The 26,270-nt window shown below is 35.1% G+C and overlaps 1 protein-coding gene across 1 annotated transcript in view; it reads left to right on the top strand.

Annotated features, from left to right (window-relative positions):
- LOC106663556 (discoidin domain-containing receptor 2-like) overlaps positions 1-26,270 on the top strand; it is a 271,017-nt gene that overhangs the window by 30,954 nt on the left and 213,793 nt on the right. The window contains exon 2 of the mRNA XM_024229012.1: positions 2,172-2,339. Coding sequence (XP_024084780.1) covers positions 2,276-2,339 — 64 coding nt within the window. The 5' untranslated portion in view covers positions 2,172-2,275. The remainder of the gene's footprint in view (positions 1-2,171; positions 2,340-26,270) is intronic.

Below are 26,270 nucleotides of genomic sequence, written 5' to 3' on the forward strand. Positions count from 1 at the left end.
AGACAATCCCTTTCAACCCTTCGCCGAGGCTTAGAGCCATGACGCAATTAATGCATACGGAATTAGTCGAGATTGCCCCAAAGCTCTAACCGGGGAACATTATGTGCTCCCGCGGACTTCGAATTGCGAACTGTTCCTTATGGTTTAAATATGCTCATGATTATTTATTTATTACCAATACTTACGTACGTTTTTGAAAGAGTTATACTATTTAATGAATCATATTAAAAACAATTAGTTATTAATTTATTCCAATATTTAGAAATGTACAACTAGAAAAAAACTGCTACAAATTGTGTTGTTCTAATTTTATTATAACTACCGCCAAAGCGTCGGTCCCTGGTCCTCGGAAAACGGGTGAAAAGGGAATAGGAAAAGACTGTGCATAGGTCATTTAAGAATAACTCGCAGGAACTTTTTGCCCGGAAAAAGACACATAGGTTCCTGTAATGTAAAAATAAAAAAACAATAATAAGTTGTGGACAGCTTGACATCTTTGGACAATATTTTGATATCTCGTCGGACATGTTTCGGTTTATAGGGATATTCAAATGTATATAGTGTTTTGTGTGTGTGTGTGTGTGTGTGTGTGTGTGTGTGTGTGTGTGTGTGTGTGTGTTGTGCCTGTATAGAGTTTATGCTTTTATAGGAATGAATTTAATCTATTAGAGTGGAAATAAGGGGTTGTTTAACACCGCACCGAGGAATACCGAGTACTATGAGTACCTTGGTGTGGGTGAATGTTACCAGCCTTCTAAGTTTTACTATTTTTTTTAGTATTTAGGGTGATGATGTATATATAGTATATCTTTACCCTAAATACTAAAAAATAGTAAAACTTAGAAGTTTACTTAAAAATATATACAAATAATATATAACTAAAATAGTATATAACTAAAAAACAAAACTAAAAAAAAGTAAAACTGAGAAGTCCGGTCACATTCACCCACACCAAAGTACTCGTAGTACACAATATTCCTCGGTGCGGTGATAAACAACCCATTATTTTTACGNTATATAGCATGTCTGTTCTGGTAGTTTTCATGGAAAAGCAGAGTTAGTAAAAGATCGAGACATATCGTTTTAGAGATATCGTTTGATGTTCGTCGGCCCCAAAATTAGCGCATTTATATACAAATTGTATTCCGAAATTAAATATTTGTGTATATGTGTCTGTGCTACGTTCATTTAAAAAATTACAATAATTGGCCTTTTTTTAAATAAGTTCACAAATAAGTCCTATGTGTGGTGTTTAGTGACTGACTATTAGCCAATGATTATTTGGAGCACGTGGAAGTGCGGTCTGGTGTGACGTAGGTTTTAGAAAATCATTTTCTTTATCATGCCGAAGTTTCGATCTTTATTGAGATCATCTTCAGGGCTCAAATTGTTTCCGAGAGTGCACTCTCAACATGACACACAAGAATGACACACCTAAACGGAAAACAAACACTTTGAGCCCTGATGATGTCTCAATAAAGATCGAAACGTTGGCACGATAAAGAAAATTATATTTTAAAACCTACGTCACACCAAAACGCACATCACGATCACCAAATATGCAATAAGTCTTATATTGTCTCTATAAACATAGACTCTTGTTTTCCACTTTTCATTTCTTTATCTCGGAATCTTGTTTAACTGACTGATGCTTCAGCACGTAGATTTTAGGCGAATACAAGCCGGCGTCTCACAATGGGCCATTCTTGATCCCATCCGGTATAACATTTATACAGCTGACTTTTTCTATGCATCCCAATATCATCGTTACAAACTTCGGATGACACCTAACCCAAATCCCATTCCGATCCGACAAGAACCAAGAAGGCTAATCTTTCCAATCAGACAGGTAAAACATCTCCTAATATTTGTGAACGAACTGGTCCGTTCCCTTTAACGACTTTCTAAATTCCTCCTTGCCCCTTGTCACTCAGATCGAGAATAAAGTTGTTCTCATACCAGTGTCCTCAGGGTACAGTCATGGGCATAGTACCAGTATTGGTAAAATAATATGTTTTGAGTAATTAATGTTTTCTGATAACTTACTACCCTTCAATTTTGTTTATACGAAAAGAAATAGAATTGAACTGATAGTTTTCGAACTTTTATGCTATATTTAAACAATGACATTTTATATGAATGTACTAATTATATTTTTGTTGTTTTTCCAGATGACGTAGATAGCAGTTCTAAGCCGCATGTCAGGGCTTAGAGAGAAGAAGCAGCCAATTTTAAGGCGGCCCTGATCTCAAACTTCGCACACAGCGTCGAAGCTATGACGACCTACTGTCTGCTCCTCCCAGCTGTAGCCTTTCTCCTGGCCAACCCCACGGAAGCTGGTGAGCCTTTTGTAATGTAGCAATTATAGTTTGAATCTCCGTTGAAGAAAAGAAAATTGGTCGGCTGATTTGCCCCGAAGGCGGTTAAAACTAATTATCCCAAGTTGTGATGCCTCTTCTGCATCCACGGCGCCCGACAGTGGTTTAATGCGGTCTCAGATTAGGTATCGGTTTCGAAGCTGATCTAGTTAAGCTCAACCTGTTGCCCGGAGATTCCCATTTGCTGAACCTGATTAAAAATTTAATATAGTTTTCGAGTGATTAAGGAAATTTCAGACTGTGACAATAGCATTCCGTAGCACAATATTTTCCTCGTTTTTAAACTTCATTTTTTTAACTGAACTTTCCAAGTTTTACAACGGTTTTGTTATATAGCATTAACGAATTCCCTTTTTTATCAAAAAATTTAATAAATTAATTAAACCTTACATTCGTTTAAATTTTAAGGATAAATGTACTCTCCGTATTACGTTTATCCTTCCCCATGTGTCATCCATGATCCAAATTTATTCGACCTCTCGTTTCCACATAGCTCTAAATTTTGTTGTTCTACCAACGCATTTATTATCCCAAGCAGCATAGAAATCACGGCAATTGGTTCAAAATTAATATGTTTTTATTTACATATTCTAGCGGGGTTGTATACCAAAAAAAAAGAAAAATGAAACTTTTTGAAATAAATACACGATCCTAAAGAGAAAATTACATCAAATGTCATGCCATTTTTTTAATAAAGAAAATAATATTAATTTTTATGATCATCGGAAAGATTATTGTTTGAGACTTTATGTTTTTAAAATTGCAAGATTGTTTATTGTATTGCTGGAAGATTTCTTTTTCTTAAAATAATTACAGGGGTAAATAAGACGTCAACAACATACATGAAAGCCATGATGATGCTCCTAAGATCCCCGACTCAAATACTAGTGGTAGATCATCTCTGAACCACAAACATTTGACTCAGAAAGTATCATTGTTGACTTTTGGGCTCTACTGGAACCATTCTAAAAAACACTCCATCCATTTAAACCTTTCTTGCCCAAAGTTGATTGAGGCAATTTTGTTTAAGGTTAGCAGAAAATCGCGCGAGTTGAAGGCGTGTGCCGTGTTTTTCCATTAATGATTTTCCAAATTCAATTTATAATTTAACGCTTTCTTGCCCAAAGTGGCTTCAGTGTATTGCCAAATTTAGCAATTTTATTTAAAGTTAGCAGAAAACCCGCAAGGTTCCTGCCCGTGTATTGGCAACACTTATTTATTTCGCTCCAATTTAACTCTTATCACCCTAAACTCATTACTTTAAATTAAAAATAAAAAACAAAGATGAGAATAGAGATATTTGTTTTTTAAGGTAATAGCAATTAAGATATCTAAAAAAATATTTCTCATATTTTTATAATATTTTTAAAATAAAAAAATATTTGTTATATAGTTGGGTGAACAAAATATTACCTTTTTATATTTCTAAATTTATTAATTATCATTAATCCTTCTAAGCCTGATGAATTAATTATCCTCATTCAACACTATATATTAATCCATTTAATTATTCTTTTTTTATCTAAGATTTTAGTTGAGATGCAAAAGTTAGTATCACGAGCGGGATTCGAACCCACGACATTCGCACAATATGCCGCTGCTCGGGATTGAGCCGAAGATCGTGGGTTCGAATCCCGCTCGTGACACTAACTTTTGCATCTCAACTAAAACCTTTGATAACAAGAATAATTAATTGAAATAATTATTACGGTTAATTATTACCGATAAACATATATGGATTACTATATATTGAGATTTTAGCTACCTAAACTAAATTCCTATAAATTAAACGTGTATACAAATAAAAGACACGGGTTTTTTCTTTGCTTCTCATATTTTTTAAATGAGGAAACTAACCTGGAAATTGTTCAGATATCTTGGCTTTGACTGTAAACGAACATTTCGTCATGTCAACTTGCAGAAGGAAATAAATTAATAAAAATCGTTCTTTTTTAAATGGTCGTCATAAATCATAATGAGGTATAAGATAAATATTGTTAACTGTACGGTTCCAATTTAATATTACAATGCTAGATGTGAATGGAGAACAACAGATCAATTTTAAGAAAAAAATCGCTCCTTTCTTATTTTTAACTGAGTAAAATCTCTGGACTTGTAGATTAATTTTTAAACTAGCCTTTTCTTTTAGTTATTAAGAAAAAGGCGTCGTTCATCTTTTAGAGAGGTTAAGGATGAAAATACCACGTCAATTGGTACTGCAATAAAAACAACTTGACATATCGAGCACCCGTTGGCATTTGATATAAGAGAACCCGCCAGTTAAAAACTGAAAAGAGAGGAAAAACCAAAACAAATATGGCATTTTTTTGTAAAATAAACGAACTGAACATCAGATGAAGTGAGTCACATCTTTATCAAAAGAATCAAATTATTTGCACATGTATATTATACGCAAATGCAAAGTTTTTAAGATTCCGAAGGGGTACGTTTTCAACTTCTTACCGAGATTAAACAGATCTAGAACTTCGTAGAATAGTAAGAGTTGGAAGTCTCTGAAAGTTCGACTATCATTTATGCACCCTTCAACTCCATTAGCCTTTCTAAGTTCGAATAGTTTTGATTTTAATAAACAATTCAGTAAAATATTTATGGCTCGTCTGGATGCAAAAAATTACGGAAGGGTTAAAAACGTGTGATTTCATTATACGACGCAAATATATTTAATGAAAAGTAAATATTTTAACAATTTAACTATGAAAACTTCATGTTTATATTGAATCATTTTTTCTCAGTGTATTATATAAAATTATAAATATATTACTCTGTAAATTATATAAATATACAAATTATGTAAATATTGTATAATTTAGAATATTTAAAAAATGTACAATAATATTTATTGTTAACGCCAATTAATTGTTGAATTTATTTAAAAGATCGCGTTTCGTTAATCCGCACCTGTTTATTGTTTTGCTCAGCGAGTCGGCGTCGGCGGATTACGGCAGATAAGAGTCAGTCGTCTTTCGTTCGTTGTTCCGTCGAAGTAAATTTTTTTTTCGTTTTTCTCGTCGCATCGTCACCATTTTTCCTCGTCATCGTCATTAATATCATCGCCAACCTGTTCATCGTTGGATCGTCGTTTTATGAGGGAAGTGGTACCACTTTATTAAATATTTGGACTGTTTGCTAGATTGTAATATCGATCGATCGTTAATTTAAGTTCATTTTAATTTTATTTATTTTGGATTTGGATTTGTTTTTAAATTTATTCATTTGAAGTTTACAATAGTTTATTTTATTCGAAGTTGACAATTTATTTTACTTTATTTACTTGAAGTTGAAATCTATTATTTATATTTTTTTTCTTTGTTACTTCAAATTATATGTTGTTGTTTTTTATCAATTGATTGATTTATACCTATTTATTTTAATTGTAATTTAATTATTTTATTGTTTTATTTTTAATGTTTTCCGTGAAGGTTTATGCTCGCTTTTACGTAGTCCTATCGTAGTGAGAAGGAAGACTGGCATTAGTAGAAACGAGATCGGAGGTTTGCTGGTCCAAAACGACCCGCCCCTCTCCTCAACACTTATTGTATATTTTAAATATTATCGGAATAATGCACAATAGAACACAATGAACACAGGTGAATTAAGAATTTTGATGTAAAAATGAAAACTATCACCATAATTAAATTACAAGACTAAATTGTAAAATTAATGCGTTTTATCGTTGTAAATTATTGAAAACTGATGAAAAAATTGAAAACGATCAAAACCCTCTGGAAATATGATTATTAAGCCGAGTGAAAAATTCTATTTCTGTCACACGACGCCCACAAAAGACCCACTTGTATATGAAATCGTCTCTATCAAACACTGCTTTTTTATATTCATCCTTGATCACTAATCCACGTGATAATCCGGGGCACGCTTTTCTCTTCTGAAGTACGATTTCAAGGTTTTTTTTAAAGGATTTATCTTGTTCGACGTAGTAATATTTAGATATTTGGTAATACACTTCTAGGTTTCTATTTTTTTTTTTTTTAGCTTAGCTAGTTTGAATAAACAAATGAGGAAGCCAGTGCAATATTACCAAAATGCCATAAATAAATTTAAAAAAAATTATATATATATCCGATTTATGAAACGTTATTTATCACTTTTATTACCAGGATAAACCTTAAAGTTATATTTACCCCATACACTTAATGTCAGCTTGTGGGTAAGAAAAATGTATTATAACTATTTTTTTAAGACTAGTAAATTTGAATCATGCAAGAGAATGAATACTCAAAACGTTTAGAATTACAGGCTTGTGATCCACAGCGAAGCGTCTTAGGACCACTCATGTCTCTGCTTTATACGAATAACAGTGCAGTTATTGAAATTTAGACTTTTTAAGAATTTAGTTTGTAAAGTTCATGTTAATTTCAAAATGAAGTTTTTGTTAACGAAAGATGAGCCTCCGGGATAAGGTTGCAATAGTGTTACAGTTCTTGATAAAATTAAAATTAAAAACTTATCTATGTAAATTTGTAGATATATTCAAGATTGTTTTGTTAGATCTATTCAGGGTGTCCTTCTTAGATGGCTCGGCATAATTTCTCTTGGACCAATGTCGCTATCAAACAAAAGAAAAAAATAGTTGTTTAATATTTTTTAGTCTACCTTCAGATTTTTTCTTTTTATTTGGAGAAAAATTATGCAGAGTACACCAAGCTCAGTTAAACTTCAAAATTTCAATTATGTCCCTATACAATCCTGGCACATAATTTTAAAGGGCTTTTTACGCTGAAAACTATGGATTTTAAATAGTCACGGAACATAGTTAAGTAATCAGGTACAAGATTAATTTTTATATGTAATTAAGTCGAAATTTTAACATACAATTTAGTGTTGTGCAGAAAAGATTAACACAGCTGTGTTACAAAAACTTTAAAACTAACAAGTTACGACCAAGTTGGTCGGTCTCGGACTTGGATCAAACATTTTTGGTCATTCTACATCCCAAAACATCGGACGTCTATCGAATTCTTCTGAATAGCCCCTGGTTTCACCAAAAAGTTTTGTTGAAAGTTGAATTTTTCCTTTTTTAATACTTTTATTTCGCCATTCTACTTGTTATCAACTATGAGAATATATCATTTTACATCATATTTTATGTTAATCGAAATAAAAAAAGCTATCAGAGTTTATGAATAACAAAAAAATGAAAGAGGCGTCGGTGGCCGCAACGGTTTATACGTTGACACGGCGCTCATCACTGTAAGGTAAGGTCCCGGGTTGGAATCCAGCGGCCCAGTACTCGAATCCGAAATACTTACAAATGTTTTGTTTTAAAAAAAAAACACCGGCACCCCGAGGGTTGATATAACCTCTGCCGTTGCGAACCCTCGTAAAACAAAATATTTTTTAAGTAAACTAATTCGTAACGTTTTGGGGGAAAATAATATCAAATTTCGGTTTAGCAATTCTAGCGATCCTGAACAAATAAATATTTGTTTGAATTTAAATTTAATCATTATTTGGAGATCGTGAGATACGGTCTGGTTGTGACGTAGGTGTAGAAAAACATTTTTTTTTAACATGCCAACGTTTCGGTCTTTATTTAGATCATCTTCACGGATCAAAATGTCTGTTTATCGAATTATCAACCATGAAAATCGGTCTCCTAGGTTTTGAGAAAAAAGATGCTTGCACTAGGAATGACAGTCACGTCGGTCATTCAAACAAATGTCACTCGGAATTATCAATCAAAAAATTAATTTCCATTGATTTCAGCAAAATTTGGTATGTTAGGGTTTATAACACTAGAATCATGAGAACGTGAAAAGGATTCAGAAATTTCATGCGGTCATAAACATACCCGGGATCTTTACCGACGTTCCCCATATGCTAAGGTCATACATCATGAGGATTAAACTATGAGTTTTCTTCGAAGACTTAAATTTCCAATTCAATTAATTAATAAGTACACCAGTGGTGAATCGTTAATTTAAATTGCAAAGTTTATTAAAAAAATCAATTTAAAATTAACAGGTGGACGAGTTTATTTGGTCCACTTTTAATCGAATAATAACAAACACGTAGACCAGAAGATTTTTTATAATAAATATTGCAATAATTGATTACTATTCTATAAAACACAAATTTCAACTTCCCATATCGTGATTTATTTTGAAATTTTTTGTGGACGTTTACAAAATAAAATGGTTTAATTCCAGTCTATTCAACACCTGCTTGTTTTCGATGAACGGCATGGCAAAACTTGAAATTTACCTATTTCATTGAAATAACATATAATTTGTATTTTTCATGCGATATTGCGGTACAGCTCAATTCCTGGATTTGATGAGGACGTTATTGGGACAAACTTGGTAGCATTACTTCTTTTGTTTACTAATTATTTTACATAGTCGGTGTCCTCCTTATCCTTTAAGACAAATTACTCTCCAATTGTATCACCTCCCAGATATAGGTCCACTCGTAATGTTACATCAGTTGAATTGAAATCATACTGTTGGCCAACGGGTAAAAATATATGTACTAAGGATTTTTTACTTGTACATGTTTGAATGTTTTTGGTGAGTGTGTGTTTCTGTTTTATTTCTTAAAATTTGTATTTTTGGGTTATTTGTTTTATTTTAATATTTAAAGTTTTGAATTTTAAAACCTCTAGCCGTGAATTTATTATTTTAATTTAATACCCAATAGACCAAAAAGAAATGTCCGTATTTCAAAGGACAAACCGCATTGTAAAACTTTGTTCAGCGCAACAGAACGTTTGTAATTGTTTTCCGATTTAAAGACTTGGAAGAATTACCAGGTTGTAAACAGAGGAGGCTAATGTGCTTGTATTGCCTGGGGGTGGTTTTCTTTTGGTTTGGCCGTTAGCCAACCCTATAGTAACAGCTTGGCTATTACAATGTAGCTTTTTCAATACGAGTCTGCCCTTTCAACAGAACCGAGATATTTATTGTCCTAACAACTGTCCATTATAATATAGCTAATAACAGCTTATTCTACGAAGTGGAAAATGAAAGAATTGATCACTGTGGAAATGCGATCGATTGACTTCTCTGCGTAAGTTGGAAGAGTATAAGGTAATAATCCCTGAAAGGAGAAACTGATCAGAGGACGTTACACTTCGTAATGTTTGATAATTCAGTCCCATGGGGTTATTAGTTATGTGAGATATGATAGAATCAATGAGTGGAGGGAGGGCCGCAGGAGGCCCCAAATTGTTTAGCCGGGTATGGTAGGGTGGAGGCACCGGATCATAAATATGGGTTCAAGCCCGGATCTAGTAACGACCCACATGATATATATACGAGGCACTCCCAACTCCAGTTCCAGCAAAAGGGTAATTATATGAAAATATGGTCCTCGTGAGGTTCGCTTTCCTTAACCTTGGATAATTTTGTCGTTGGTGTCAAAAGTTTGCTATAACAAAACTCTGCATGACTTTTCTTATAAAACAAAATGAATTATACGCGATTTTTCCATATCAAACTATAATTCAATTTGTTCCTGAACGAGTGAAAAAATCTAGTGATAAATAACTTGATGATCAAGCATCATAAACTTCTTAATTTTACTTCTGCTTATCAAATAAATAAACACATCCTCCAAATATTAAATTTTTTAAAATCTAGTCCAAGCTAAATTATTATTTAATCACTTGTTGGCAATCCTTATTGCTCAAGTCTAGGGGGATAGGGGATAAGAGATGCGGCCACAAGGTGTTCTGCACCTCGACATAAACAGATCTATTGTGCTCCTCTGTTAATTATAACTCACTGGCCAGCTTCAGCATATTCATCAGCCTCCTCAGCCGGTTCGTTGGTATAGGATCTTTCTTGTCCAAGTTACAAGAACCTGCACCTACATACCTTCCCAGAAACATAAAATGTGTTCTGCGGTCTCCTCCTCTTCCTGGTACTATCTGCACAGTATTTCTTCTGTCTATACTCTTATCCGCTGCATGTGCTTTCTTAAGTGGCAGTGCCTTTTCAGGAGTCCAACCAGCATCCTGGTTCGGTTGCGGTTGCTTTACAGTAGTTCTTTTGTAAGTTTTGCGGATGGTCCTTCTATGAATCTCTTCGCGTGCCTCATACCTGTGATATTGTTCCACCAGGTTTTGGACTCATTAAGGATCCATTTTAAGATGTATCCTCTTTTGTGGCAGGCTGCTAGGCCGCAGTATGGGTCCATAGATTCCATGTTGGCTCCCTTTTTGGCCAACATGTCAACCTTTCCTATGCCCCAAATGTCGAGGGACCCATGCCAGGATTAGGTCATTAATGTCGCTGACTTCCGTTAGGGCCTGCATGCATTTCCAAACACTCTTTGCCTTCGCCTCGCATGAAGCTTTGGCCCTGGCTGTCAGAGAAAATGGCTATCTTCCGTGAATGTATTCCTATCCATTTTATTTCTCTGGCACATTGTTTGATCGCTATGATTTCAGACTGGAAAACTGTAGCATACTTGCCTAGGTTTACCGCCAGTTCGGTCTTGGGGTCCATCCCAGCTCCCGTACCCTTGTCGGTTTTGGTCAGTATACCAGTAGGAATTTGCCTTAAGTGGTGTTCCCTTAGCCCATTCTCTCGTTCAGATATCAGTACTTCGTACTTCTAGTTGAAATTGTACTTTAGAGTAGTGCATCAGTTGGCATACCTAGAATGGCATCTGCCTGTATCTCTTGTAGCAAAATATCTATCTAAATATTGTTTAACTTTGAAAATTCAATTGATATTATCCCTGGGTTGAAGAAGTACTGTTTGGGTGTCTCCTGCCTTTTATACTTTATAAAGTTTTGAGAATACATCCTTCTACCTCCAACTACTGGCTACTACTTAGTTATATGCAATAAGTACCTGTTATGTACCTTTTTCTTTTTTATAATTATGTATCTTTTTAACCAACGTCTTAAATAACTGAAGCCGTTTGCAGTTACCTTGTTTGTCAGATGGAATCGTAGTGATAACCGACACAAAGATCCGACATTTTATCTGGGCCGAAGTACAAGTTGTCCATGCCATTTACAGACTTGTAGGATATTTCCATGTCATATATTTTCTATAAAGTTAAGCCAATGAAATTATTAAAAAAAAGTGGGGAACAGCAACACAACTCAATATATACTTAAGGTCATACGTTTATTATTTTATTAAAAAAAAGCAAATGGCTTTTTATTTTTGGAAGGGGAGACACAAGGGTGTCTGAATGTGCCAGTAGTTCTCATTTCTCGAAACGCTAAGAACTGAAAATTAGACGGCCCTGTTCCTGTTTATGGGACTGTTTATATATTTACCTTAATGCCGGGTTATAAACCCCATTAGAAACACAAGAGAGAAACGTGAAATGAAAACAGTCAGTAAAGGAAATTAAACCTCTACAATATTGCAAGAGGGGCCTCAGTAAATTTGCATGCACTAGCAGCATGTCGTTAACTTTAACTGGATTTGTCGCCAGGCCCGCTCGCGACTTTCTTCATATTTACAACTGTAAGTTTACAATTGTCACTTCCTCGTTTTATTTCTGGGTTTTCGGTGTTGGGTAGGGTTCAGGTTCTCTATTTTTAATTGAAACATATGTTGGAAACACAGCAAGAAATCATTTCAAGCTTTAATATTTTCACTCGACTACCTCAACTGGTATTACAAGTTCAGAATTGTCAAAACGAATAACTTCTAACAAGGTATTCGTGGTCCTAATTTAATATTCAATAAACAAAATGAATTCGAAAAAATTGTTCAAAAAATCATACCATCATAATTTTACATCATCGTACGGTTAATGGACTAATGTAAATCCGATGGGAAACAGAGAAAAGGAAAAGGGGAAGAGAATTCTCAAGAGTACAAATTGACCTTTCGGAGAGTCGTTCTTGCCTTGGAATGGAAGGAGAAATAATGGAACGAAGTCAAGGAGAGCCTAACAACAGAAAAATAGCGTAATCTTTGCTGAAAGCAATTCTACCCGTTCAGATAATCGTCTCGGAATAGAGAGAAGAAAGGGTGTTTTCACATTTTCTTCTTCTGCCAGATTAATTATTTGTAGAAATTCAGCGGTTCTGTCAAGATTAGAGGCGTTCGATTGTTTTAAATATTTCGATATTTTATGCTTCAACAATTTTTTTATTTAAAAAAAATCATTTTTTTGGCTATGTTGAGCAAGGCACTAATGAACAAATAAGTATAGTTTTGCAGAAAAAGGTTTCTCGATGAAACAAACCCAATTGAATGGTATTATACCTTGACTACATAGAGAGAGGAATGCCATCCGATACGAGAACTGTCGAGTTCTGGTTAGATTTTTAAAAGAAACTAGGGAATTTTTGCAAATATCGATTTTTCATTGTAATCTTAGTATTGTGTAAACTTGGTGAGTCTAGGTGAGTCTATCTACAAGCGTGATTGTGTATGTAAGAGAGGAGCGTCTAAGGCGGAATATCAAGCACCCTATCGACGTTCAATCAGACTACTGAGATATTTCTGTATAGATTTTTTTATTGCAGGTAATCGTATTATTGTTTTTAACAAGTTTTGGGGTTGTATTTACAAGAGTAAATATAATCGATGGTGGAATATCAAGTACTCTATTAACTCTCAATTATAGTATTGGGTTAGTTTTATTTATATAGTTTTTTGTATACAGGTGATCTAACTAATGTATTAATAACAATTCTGGTTATTGCATTTTTAAGCGGGAATGTATTTTTTGTACAAAAAGGTCGATGGTGGAATGTGAAGTACCTACCAAGTCTCAATAAGTAGAGGGTGCAAACTAGTGCATTTCCCTTACATCACTTTTCTATTGTAGGTAAACGTATTATTGTTTTTAACTAATTGGGCATTATATTTACAAGTGTGAATGTGGTGGTTTTAGTACAAAAGCGTCTATGGCGGAATATCAAGTACCCCCATAATTCTCAATCAAAATACTGAGTTATGTGTGGTGATTAGTGATCGTTAATCGATAATTAAAATTTAAAACAGCAAAATCTCACTGGCACTCTCAACACGACACAGAAGAATGGCACAATTACACAGAAGACAAACACTTTGAGTGAGTAGAAATACTTTAATTGAATATAAAAAAAATAAATTTTACATTGTATAAATTCACTTTTCCACATCCTAAATGTATTTATTAAATGTAAACAATGTTTGTAAATCCCAGGTCCTGAAGATGATCTCAATAAAGATGGAAACGTTGGCACGATAAATAAAATGTTTTTCTGAAACCTACATCACACCAGACCGCATCTCACGATTTTTGAATAAATATTTTTATTTTTTTATATAACTTTTTATTTCAGGTAATCTTACTATTGTACTTATAAAAAGTTTGCTGACTGTATTTATAAGCGTGAAAGTGTGTGTATGCAAAAATTTGGATGGTGCTATATTCATCTACCTTCAATTGGACGTAGTGTAACGAAGTGTAAGAAGTGATGGATACTGATTGGTGATTGAATAAAAATAAGAATAGGCAAATTAAAAAATGTGCCCATAAAATTCCCCACATTACAGAAAATATTAACTATCGGGAATTTGATTTTCAATGGAAAAAACATTGGAAGCCGAATGGATAATCTCCTCAAGTATTGACGCCTGTTTACGGGACATCCTGTATATCATTTGTTTGTTGCATCTCTAGATGAAGGCACAAATTCCAAACAAATAAAAAAACATAATATAGAATGATGTCGTGCACAAGCTTAAAAAAAATAATATAAGGCTACAGCGTTGGTAAAATTGTAAAATATTTGTGAAATCTTAACAGGAGTGAGCTGTATTATTGAAAATTTTATTAGATTTCGTGGTCCTTTTGACCAAATAAATTCTTTTCAATTAATTTAGATTTTGGTTGAGAAAAAAGTCAATGTCACAAGCGGGATTCGAACCCAGTACCTTCCCCTAAATACGCCGCTGCTCTACCATTTGAGCTATCGTAAATTCGATCCACTCGAACAATAACTTCCCATCTTAACCCCACCTTTTTTGAATTTTCCCTCCTTTTTGCCAATTGAAAATTCAAAAATGGTGGGATTGAGATGGGAAGTTAGTGTACGAGGGGATCGAAGTCACGATAGCTTAAGTGGTAGAGCAGCGACATATTTAGCTGAAGGTCGTGGGTTAGAATCCCCCTTGTGACATTGACTTTTTCATCTCAACGAAAACCTTAATTAACCGAAAAAAATATTAAAAATTTTAATTTTCTTTTTTATAAACAAAAATTTCATAAGCGTTGTTGCTGGTGTTTTTCGTTAATTGAATCAGTTCTCTCACGGTGGGACCGTGATCGTTGAAAAAATTATAAGCATTGAGCACGAGCCCTAAAAGCCAGGCAAGGCCTAATGATCCTTTTCCTCCATGAGTAGGCGCATTTAGGCTTTCGAAGGCTCTCATGGAGCTTTTACCGGAATGTAAATGTACCCCACCTGAGTTTTGAGTGTACTTAACCCACCCCGCGGCGCATTCGTACCGAACGGGACGAGGCTTGGAAGGCTTACTGTCTCACGGGTCCATTGGCTGACTCGGAGAGCCAACTTTGTAGTCCGTTTTCCCAACGGCTATGAAAGCAGAACATTAGTTTGTAATAATTCTTTCCACGCCTTCTTTCGGTTAAAACCGATCAATTATCCGGTACGATCCTACCAACGGAAAACTCAAATTTCTGTTTCTTCACTTACCAACTCATGTTTCTTTCCATAAAGCATTGTTTTCTTCGAATCAAATAAAACTTTAATTTGAAACAAAGTTATTTATGGAAACCCAAACATAACACCTTGATGAGAAACAACAAAGACGGACGAATAATCGACAGGCATACTGTCTCCAAACGAAATTTCAATAATTAGCCATGCTTTGTTGTACCTTTTTTCAAGGTTGGCTGGAGATAAAAATCGTTTCCCTAGCCGGGTTTGCCTGGAAATATTTCCGTAAGTCTTTGTTATATCTTGTTAAACTTTTAATGATCTGTCATTTTCGTTTGTAAGGAATTGGACGACGAGAAATAATGGCGTGCTCCAAACTTTTCTCCTTAAGAGTTTTTTCCCACAAGATTGTTTTCTGTACCACATAATTATTCAATTTCCCCGGCAGTTTGGGTCCATGATCATACAATACGCCGTTTGGCTTTGAATATCTCCACGTACATGAGTAAATGAAAATAATTACAATGTATTGAAAACTAGAACAAATTGAAGTACTGTTTCGTTTTTGAATATAAAATTTAACCGATTGTTTAAAAACAAACAAAAATTTTGTTAAATATTGATGGTTATAAAAGGTTTACAAAAAGAGAACATAATCAATCATTCGTTGTTGAATAGCCGTACAGGACGAGCGAAATGAAACGAAATAACAAATTTTACAAGTTGTATGGATAATTCTCTTTCAGTATGTGTTATATAAATAACATTTTTATACTGTATATATATATATATGAGAGAGAGAGAGAGAGAGAGAGAGAGAGAGAGAGAGAGAGAGAGAGAGAGAGAGAGAGAGAGAGAGAGAGAGAGAGAGATTGTGTGAGAGAGGGAGGGGAGGGAGGAGAGAGAGAGAGAGAGAGAGAGAGAGAGAGAGAGAGAGATTGTGTGAGAGAGTGAGAGAGCAAAAGTGAAAAGATAGAGAAAGAGAACGGTAGTGAGTGACTGAGAAAGAAAAAAGAAAGAGAGACAAATAGATAGATAGAGACAGAGAGACAGAGTAATTAAGAGTCAGTCGGACAGAATATGATTTATATCCATCTCTCACTTTCTCTTTCCCTTCTATTTTATCTCTATTCATATGATCTATAGCTATCTTTTTTTATATATTCCTAGACCTCTAGTACTACGACGCTCCCTTTTTTCTACTTCCCTCTTTCTCACCAACAATCAACGATAATATGTTCAATATTTGAGTACTAATTGTGTCAGTAATATGTTTTATTAAATACATTTTTTGGATAATTTTAACAGTTATTACTTTTGAATAATGTTTTGGTATTATCTTCGTATTTTATATTTATTAATACTTAAAATACAGCAAACACTTCTTGTGTACAAAATTCTACGTTTTGGTCTTTGAAAAACGAAAATTCTAAAATCTGTCAATTACCAATATTTGCGTAATTTCGTGAAAAAATAAGATGACTGGCGAGATGGAATAAATTTACGTTTTTCCAGTTAGATGAATTTACAGAGAAAATTTCCACCGTCATCATGACTGATGATGATGATGATGATGGCTCATACTGAACGGTGCACAAATGCATAATCCGAGATAGAATAAATTCCTAATTGGTAAACCCACTCGGCGGGCGCCTCGAGGCATAAAAATATTTCAATACCTCAAGAACTCAAGGAATGGCCTGCCGAGATCGATCCGGCCATTTATGGAGTCGTATGACTCCCCTGGAATGCAAACTTCGGCCCGTATTAATTGAGGCTATTCCGATATCACAGGGATCCCGGATAAGCCATTTCGGGTGGAATTCCGCCGATTACAGCGTTACTCCCGCTGGTACTGGCCCTCTGGACCGGTTTCCAACTTTGGAGAATGTTTTCTATATCTCTACCAATCAAAAACATGATACACGTATAATTAAACACTGTTTACTAAAATTATCTTATAAATAAATATATACACTGACAGGCAAAAAATTCCAACCACTTGTAATATAATTGAGTTGTACATAGTTTTATTTATTAATCAAAGTTTCACGTCTTTTCTCGTTTAATAAATGAGTCTTTGTCGAAAAAATGTAAATTGCTAAGGAAATGAAACAAAATGTAACATGGACAGATAAAATTTGTTTTAATTTTGTTTAGATTATTAATTGACGTTTCAATAACGCGTATTTCTTTCTCTCGCCTTAATTCCATCTGGAAGACGCCTCGGCATACTTTCTACCAGTCTGGATATGTCTCTTTGCTGGAGGTTAGCCCATTATTCACGACGAGACCTTTCAAGATCGTTGTTTATATGAGGAAGTGATGACGCGCCTTTATTCGTCTTTGGAGGCTATCCAGAATGTTCGATGGGGTTCAAACCTGAAGAATGGGTTGGCCTGGTTGAAGGTACGTTTTTAATGTGCGAGTGACATGTGGACGGGCATTAGAATAGGATTGTCGCTGATTTCATCGACGATAGGCAACGCACGATGTCCCCAAATTTCATACACATAGCATGGCCAAGTCAAAGAACTTCCATGAACATCAACCAACTGTGTGCTCTCTGTTGAAATACCCGCCCACACCAACACTGAGCTACGCTGACAAAAGTTGGCTCTGGGAAAAATTGCAGGCTTTGTACCTTTCATTTCCCCTTTCCACATTCTTTTACACCCATCTGGAGATCGTAGAACAAATCTACAGTCATCTATAAAAAGTACAGCAGACTAATCTTCTAAAGACCACTGGCTATGGACTAAATGGGAGCCGTGCAACTCTGTGTGTTCTGGTCAATTCTCGTCCTCTTATGTGGCAAAAAGCCATCAGTACATACTGATTTAATCTTCTTTGAGCAGGGCGATTAGAAATTTGGACACTGCGAACTTCCTGGAGATGATGAATCGCTTGTACAACAGTAAAACTCAAAAAACGGTCATCATGTGGTTTGGTTACCCTAGGGCGCCCAGTACCGGGCCTTCTAGGGTAGGACTCAATTTCGCGAAAATGTCTAATGGTGTCTCTTAGAGTTTTGTAGGGAACTTCAATGGCAATAGCCGGATACCTGATGGAACGTCCATCATCCAGTGCCACACCACGCTCAACATCCTCAGCACTACGTAGAATTTTTAAGTTTAAAAATTGAAAATACGAAAACAAAGATGAAAACTAAACAGTTTATTGCTTCTGAATTCAAAAGAGACCGAATAAACATTTTAAGTCCATAAAAAGTAAAAGTGACAAATATTTTATCCTTGTTTTGGATTAAGATTAAGTGTGATTAAGTGTCACCTCTAATTGATATTCTCAATTTAAAACATAACATACACAAATGCTTATTTGTAAAAAAATGAGACAAATTAAGAGAGAATTTTTTTATCGAGAAAATGAAAAATCAATTGGGTGAACTTTTTCACCAGTCAATGTATATAAATTTAGCGATCGACCTTTTCTTTTTTTATATACGACAAAAACGCAATCGGATTCGAAAGATGGCGAGAGGAAGGGAATATTGTGTTTAAAATAATTAAGTTAATGAAGTTGGAATTAAGCAAGGCACGTAGGAAAAAGGCGAAAGATGGACAAAGCGTGTCAACATGTGGACCCTGATTTTCAGAATCCAAAACGGGTATACCAGATGGAAGAAAATGAGAATAGGATTGAAACATATTATCAAACTTATTATATATTATAAATGCAGTAATATAAACAAAAAATAGATTTTTAATATGTTGATAACATATTGATTTTGGTCATAGTTTTTTAATAGCGGAATGGTACAAAGAAATAAAAGAACTAAATCTTACAATACAAGTATAATGAAAATATGTTTAATCTTTGAAAGATAATTTTAAAAAAATCCTTACAAAATACGTGAAAGGGTAAAGAGATTAAGGCAGTGCATTCGTATCCATCCGTTTCTGTTTATTACGTATAATATTTGTATATGAATATTCTCTGTTGGTGTATAAATAAACAAGGATATAATATAATTTTAGAACGTGCAAAGAAGAGCTTTATCTTTCTCACTTGAGGGTTGTAAAAGAGTAAGGGAAATAGACATTGAAAAATCCCACACAAACTCAACATCAGTATGTTTTGCTACGATGCCTTTTGTACCTTTTGAACATACAAGAACGGTTAAAAGTTCCCCTTGTTCAGTTTGAAACATTTGAAAATTATTCACTACATCATCGGAACTTACTTGAGAATTAAGCAGAGCAAAGGGCCCATTTGTTGCAATTTACGCACTTTTTCAGGAAACGAAAGGAAATTATTGTTTTAACATTTTTTCACTTGGACGTAATTATTTACAAAATAGCATATCTTTGTTCGGTCAAACGAGAAAATTCATGTTGGATTAAATTGGGTCACAGTTTTCGAGAAACGACAAAGAATTGGCTAGATCAATTTGTTTTCAGCGGATTCAACTCGAGTTGAATGTTAATACCATTTATCACCGGAAATCCGGTATAGGACTCGGCCGTTCTCCTTATCCAAGGTAAATGTTACAGATTTTCCTTAGTTTTATTTTCTCCCGAGATTTCCTGAGGGAAGAACGTCCTGTTTCGGCCATTTTCTCTACTTTCAACATAATTTCACGCAATGCATAAGGTATCGTTTATTATAGTCGCTTAATAAAATTTTTCAATAAGGACAAGACAAGCAAAAGAAATAATTAATTAAAACAAATTAAGGGCGTGGATCGTATTATTCGGACGGAAAACTCTCCATTAGAAACTCGCTAATTGGTTACATTTGCATACGACCGCAGGCCTCTAAAAATTAATTATGAACCCGGCTTAGAAAATTAGCAGAGTATTACTAGTAGAGCTTCGCCACTTTCTCCAGTGAATACATGATTATGATGTACTCATCTTTGTTCATGAATAATGTGCTCGCAACGAAGGTTTAATCGAACAAATTGATCCCAGTATTATGAAAGTCAGAAATGAGAATCCGAAAATTTTGGAGGGTGAAAGCCGAAACAACGTATGCCAAATGTAAAAAATGTTAATATATGTTAGTTTTTTTATAGGTCAGTCAAAGGTCAAGTCAACAATATGGCAAGCGATACATCAAACAGTAGGAGGCTATTGAACCTGTGACATCTTGTCGTTTGCATCTGTCGTTGACGGGATTCTATTTCCACTGGGATGGGGGGAAAACTTCAAAGGCCATCAAAGCTCAAACTGATAGGCATATCAGCCAAAAACGAACGTTAATAAAGCTATAACAGTAACATAAAATCAATTGTGAAAACTTGACAAATTTCCATGTAGCTCAAGGTACAAATTTATCTAAAAAGATTTAAATACTGAACCATTAACTCCGAATTCTACTAACGTTTTCAGCGATTATAATCTTAAGAAGTGAGTCAAGATAACATGAGGTAGTCCACCAATTCACGATAAAATTGCAACTAAGTCTTACCTAAATACGGTATCAACAATTTGAGAATTGCATAATGTGTAACGTCTCGAAGTTTACTAATAATTAATGCCACATGTATAAGTGAATTAATTCCTTTGGTTAGGTAACCTCTAGTGAGAGGGTCAAGCGTGAGGTAAACTTACGGGCATCCACCGACTCATGAAACTGCAAATGACGTATTTCGGCTCATAATACGTCACGAACTTACTAGTTGAACAATGATTTTTAAATGTTTTTTAATTGCTATATGGCCGTAAAACCTAAACTTGAGGGGCAAGCATGAGGGGAAAATGAGAACATCTACTGTAAAATTGCTAACACATCTAACGTGTCCTCAGGAGGCCGGACCTCCTACACCGACAAGACAGCAGCTTGCCGTATTTACTTAAAGCCCTTAAAAGGACATGAGGATCTTTGACGTCCGTACCTAGCCTTTTCGGCCCGTATTGATTCTCAAGATGAGAGATAACGCACCTTTGCTGATTTCTAGATGGGTGTTATAGTCGCAAGCGTTGGTGTAGAAGCCCAGACAGACCTCACTATCTGCTTGTCCATTCCGAGTGAATGGGGCTGCATTAAGCACCAGACCACGTGCCGTAAAAGCAAAGGGTAACCTCAGATGCCTGAAATGCACCAGCCTGGGTCGTCCCGCCGGCTCCCTAGATACAGAAGGCGACTCAATCTCCCAGAGTATTGGAGCTCCTCCAGAGTAAGAACTTCCGAATCCACTCCGGCCGCTGTTTTGTTTAAAGTGGAATTTCTAACCATAATACTTCTCTCGGAAGGAAAACGCGAACAGTACCCCCGCGCAACATGTTCACACTAAGTTCTCGCCAGGAGCATCGCCACTAAGCTCCTATGTAGCCGGGTTGGACCTGGAAAATTTTCTGCTACCCCGTAGTTAAGATGGTTATGTAACCTCCTTCGTCTATACAGACAGGATCTCGGCGAGACAGCAGCTACAACCCGACTTCTCCAGAACACCCATCCAATACCACCGCCACTGCCCTCTGATATCCCTTTCAATTTTATACCATTATCCCGCGGCGATAAACAAAGTCTTGTAAGCAAGGAGCAAGATTATATACTTTACTGCTGTAACAGTACCCTTCATTGCATACATTCTCCCCAGCTAAATTTTTCACTCCTCCTCATGTATAGAGCCATTACAAAAATGTTCTAAATTCTCAATGGTGCTGCATGTTCTACATAAATTACGACTTTCCTGTTTTATTTTATATATACCTTACATATACCATGGCCCAACCTAAGCCTGGATATTATCGAACCATGTATTTTTATCCAGGCCAATCTATAGTACCAGGGATGTCCATGGAACAAGGGGTTTATTGAGGTATAAAAAACTCGCGTAGTTAAACATTACAATATTATGTTATTATACTTTATTTTGCATCCTCAAGAAGGATATGTTATAACTAGGATTTTACCCCCTATATAGCCTGTTTTGCAAGAATCTTGACCCTGTATTCTCTGTAATTCCGAAGTGGGCCCTAACAAAAAAGTATTGTATTCGTACCTTATCTTCTTCCAATTCTGTTACTCTTTCTGCTTCCAAAGCTACTGAAAACTTTCTGCCAGACTTTTTTAAGTTTTCCTAATCCGACATCAGCAAGATCGTTGTAAAACTTAGCTCATTTTCATAGGCGTATTTTACTGTTTCCAAATTCCAATCAGTTCCGATTTGAAAATCGAAAATATCAAAATGGCTAACGTATCAAAGTTTACTAAGTTATCAATTACTGCCAAATATTATAAGCTCAGCTAACTGATACTAAACCTTATGTGGCAGGGTCGAGTCTGATCCGCAGATTCATGGTTAATTTGCACACACCTCTGACGAATTTTTTTGAGACCTTGAGAACATAATAATGACTAACATTACGATTTTTACTAGTAAATCAATTATTGTCCAATGAGTGCTAATTGCTAACTGATAATAAACCTTAAACTAGACAGTCCTCCGTGATGGAAAAATGCGATCATTCACAAATTTGGTAAGGCACAAAGTCTATTTGACAAAAGGTTTGAACTTTTATCGGACGTTGGATATTCTCTAACAAATTTGAACTTCCTTGTCTATTAATACGGTATGGTAATAAAGATACTAGGAGGCGGGGTTTGTGCTCCCCAGGCACTGCAGCCTTCTGGCTTATTTTACCTTCCAAGTTCTTTAGTAGAATCAATCCTCGTTGTCTTTTGCTCAAAAGAATTTTCTAAAAACACTGGCAATCAATTAAATGAGACCTCTTTGGAAAATACTGCCTTCTGTCTTGAAAATCGCATAATGGCTTATTTAATCAAGGTCTCCCAATCGATGTGAAAATAAAATCACCAGCTAATTCAAAGGAAACTTATGGCAAAAGGGATTGGGATGAGAAAAAATTGTATCCATAGAGATTGAAATTCCAAACGTACTTTCCTTTGAATGAAGTGAAATACAACTCGCTGGTCTCCGACCGTTTTTCCTCACATAAATTCGTTCTTAATAATGGCAAAAAACTAGATATGACTTATTATTTGAAATATATTGGAATGAGTTTTCAGAACTTTGGTTAAGAATTTTACCTTTGGAAACAATTTGTAAATGGGGTTAAGCTCGAGGAAAACTTGTAGGCATCTATGAATTATCTTGTAATACCACATCACTACTGAAACTCCATGCTAACTGAAATTCGTTTGTCGAATCATACTTTACGTTTATTTTTAAACCTAATCCTGAGCATTAAGAAATGCAAAATCTGTACAAAATTTGATTAAAAATACTCGTTTTAATCAGATTTAAATAGATAATGGTAAACGATCAAAATAATAGGATTCAAGCCTTTGGAAAATTTGGCTTCGGAACTGAAAGTCCAAAATTGGCAAATTATTAACTTCACAACACAAACCGTATAGGGATTGAAACTAATACCGAGATGGTCATGTCTGGAGAAAACATGTGAACATCCGCTGATTAGGATGATTTCTCCATATTGAACCAATGATCTCTCAATAAAAAAAAGTAAAAACCTATTCCAAATGTTATAAAAACACTGCTTTCAAAAAGGCAAACAATAGAAATTGATCAAATATGGCTTGACTTTACCTAGATTTTGTTTGGGTTTTAAGGATTAAGTAATATGATATGCAATAGGTTTTCCGCCGATATCTCGCATTGTCTAGATATATAAAAAATGTATAGAGAGGCTATTATTTAAAAAAAATTGACTATAAATATCAGCTCGATTGTTCTTATCTTCTACAAAAATGAAAGTTTCATCGATGGCATTTGGTTTCCTACTTTTTTGAAAAGTGTTCTTGAGCGATAATAACAAATACCTTATGGATTTTGTGGATAGCATGGCGTCAAAACATTATTAATGAATAGTTCCATTCAAAGGAGCGCTAATTTATTAATAACGGAAGGGGTCTGCAGCTTTGTGTTCCGGCTGAATGCTTGCTTTGTCCCATAAGCTTCATGGCTCAACACTTGTTTAGTGGGGAAAGAAAGGTTTCGGATCAAGTTTCATGTGAATACTTATTGTTTGAGACACCTGTTATCCCCTGCGCAAGCCGGATCTGCGTGTCTTCTCTTTTACCAAACCGTATGCTGTTTCCATTCCCATGACAGTTTAAACTTGAAGTTTTATTGATTTTGGACAGACAGCATTGATGAGGAAACTGTAAATATTAAAATTCTTACATAATAAAACAAACACATAAAAGCGAAGTTTTCAAAAATGTTTAAAAACAATGTACCTATATTAGATTAACTTTTATATCGTTTATATTGTACAATTATCCCAATCCAAATTTAAATGTAAAGGTCAGAAGTTTAAACAATGTTTTAAAAACAAAGGTTAAATATATTAAAAAACTAAATTAAAAGAACTCATAAAAAAATGTGTTTACCCAGGTTGGAAAGAGCCCGAAGTACTCTTTGGGCTAAATGGACTAAAAACAACAAAGCACACATTCCCTTCCTCTCTTTAAAACTTTTAAACCTTGCTTGCGCAAATATAAATAATATTTTTTTAAATGATGTCAACGTTTTAAAAAAATAAATGGACGTGGAAACACGTTCGACACTAATCACGGCTATATGGATAACGTGTGGTGTTTTGTGACCGTTAATTAATTATTATTTGGAAAATCAAGAGATGCGGTCTGGTGTGACATAGGTTTAGAAAAACATTTTCTTTATCGTGCCAACTTTTGGATCTTTATTGACATCATCTTCAGGGCCTGGAAATTACATTGTTTAAATTATACAAATACATGTAGGACGTGAAAAATGAATTTATACAATGCACGAAATTTTAGACTGAATCAAAGTGTTTGTTTCCCGTGTAGATGTGTCATTATTATGTGTCGTGTTGAGAGTGCCAATGAGATATTTATGTTTTATGTTTATATACGTTGGATTTTGAAGGAGTGGGGAAGAAAGTCGGGATAGAAAGACATATTTTTATAGGAGAAGTCGGCTTCTTTGAGGCGAAAGGAGCCGACAATGGGAAAAAATGGGGAATGGCCTGATTATCCTTTCAGGTTTAAACAGACAGGGATAATTAGGGAAAGGAAAGACAAGTTGTTCAAGAATTACACTATGTAGAAATATTTGATGTGTGAAATGTAATGATTGTTTTATTTATTATATGTATTGATATTGAATTTGATTAATGATATTAGGGTAGCTGCAACTGACTTTACGTGTGACCATTCTGCACTTGAAGGTGTGTTTATCTCTGTTGATGTAAACCATTTCTTAAAAGTTACGTAAATGTTTGTTCTGTGTGTGATATTTTTGGATTGTTGAATTCGAAATTGTGTTGGTGTACAATATGGTGGATAGCCAGTGCTAGGATTTTGTTTTGGTTTTTTTGCAATAGATTTGTTGCTTCACTCTATGGATAATTTACATGGTATTTTACCTGGTTGAATTCGTAGAAATTACAAGGCATGAATTGCAAAACCTTTGTTTAAACACTAATTTGTATAAAAATGATAATTTCTACACAAGTAGGGAGGAGATAGCGAAGAAAGAGGCGGCCTCGAGGCCTTCGGCACCTCGGCCTGCGTAAGCCTTCTCCTTTAGTTTTTATAACTCATTGGCCAGATTCAGGATGTTGTTCAACCTCCAAAGATTTGCAAGCGGCTCCTTAGTGTAGGATCTTGCTTGCGGCTTTTCTTTTCCTATTTGCGAAAATCCGCACCTACATATACCTTCACAAAAAACTAAATGTGTTCTGCGGTCTCCTTCTCTGCCTGTGTTTCTTCTGCCTAAATTTCTATGCGGTGTAAGTTCCTTCTTAGGAGGCAGTGCTCGGTTACGTGTACAACCAGAATCCTGGTTCGGTTGCGGTTTCATTCCAGTAATTCCTTTGTAAGTTTTGCGGGTGGTCCTTCTATGATCTCTTCGCATGCCTCATAAATGTGTTATTGTTCCACCAGATTTTGGACTCATTAAGGATCCATTTGAAGATGTATCCCCTTTTGTGGCAGTATGCTAAGCCACAGTAGAGTTCGGGACCCAGTAAAAACCAATAAGTCATTCTCGTTTTGCCTATGGAACAATAAAGTGATTGAGCGATATTAACAACCACCTACTGCATACTATCTCTATCAGGTGCATGTGCCTTCTTAAATAGCGGAGCCCATTAGGAGTCCACCCAGAATCCTGGTTCGGTTGCAGTGCCTTCCAGTAATTCTTTTGCAAGTTTTGCGGATGGTCCTTCTATGAATCTCTTCGCGTGCCTCATATGGTATTATTCCAGTCGTTGTAGTAGTTGTTGTTGATGAACGGAAATAAAATAAGAACAAATGTAAAATCG

The sequence above is a fragment of the Cimex lectularius genome, unplaced genomic scaffold (genome assembly GCF_000648675.2).
Source record: "Cimex lectularius strain Harlan isolate CLEC.00 unplaced genomic scaffold, Clec_2.1 scaffold174, whole genome shotgun sequence".
NCBI classification, from domain to species: domain Eukaryota; kingdom Metazoa; phylum Arthropoda; class Insecta; order Hemiptera; family Cimicidae; genus Cimex; species Cimex lectularius.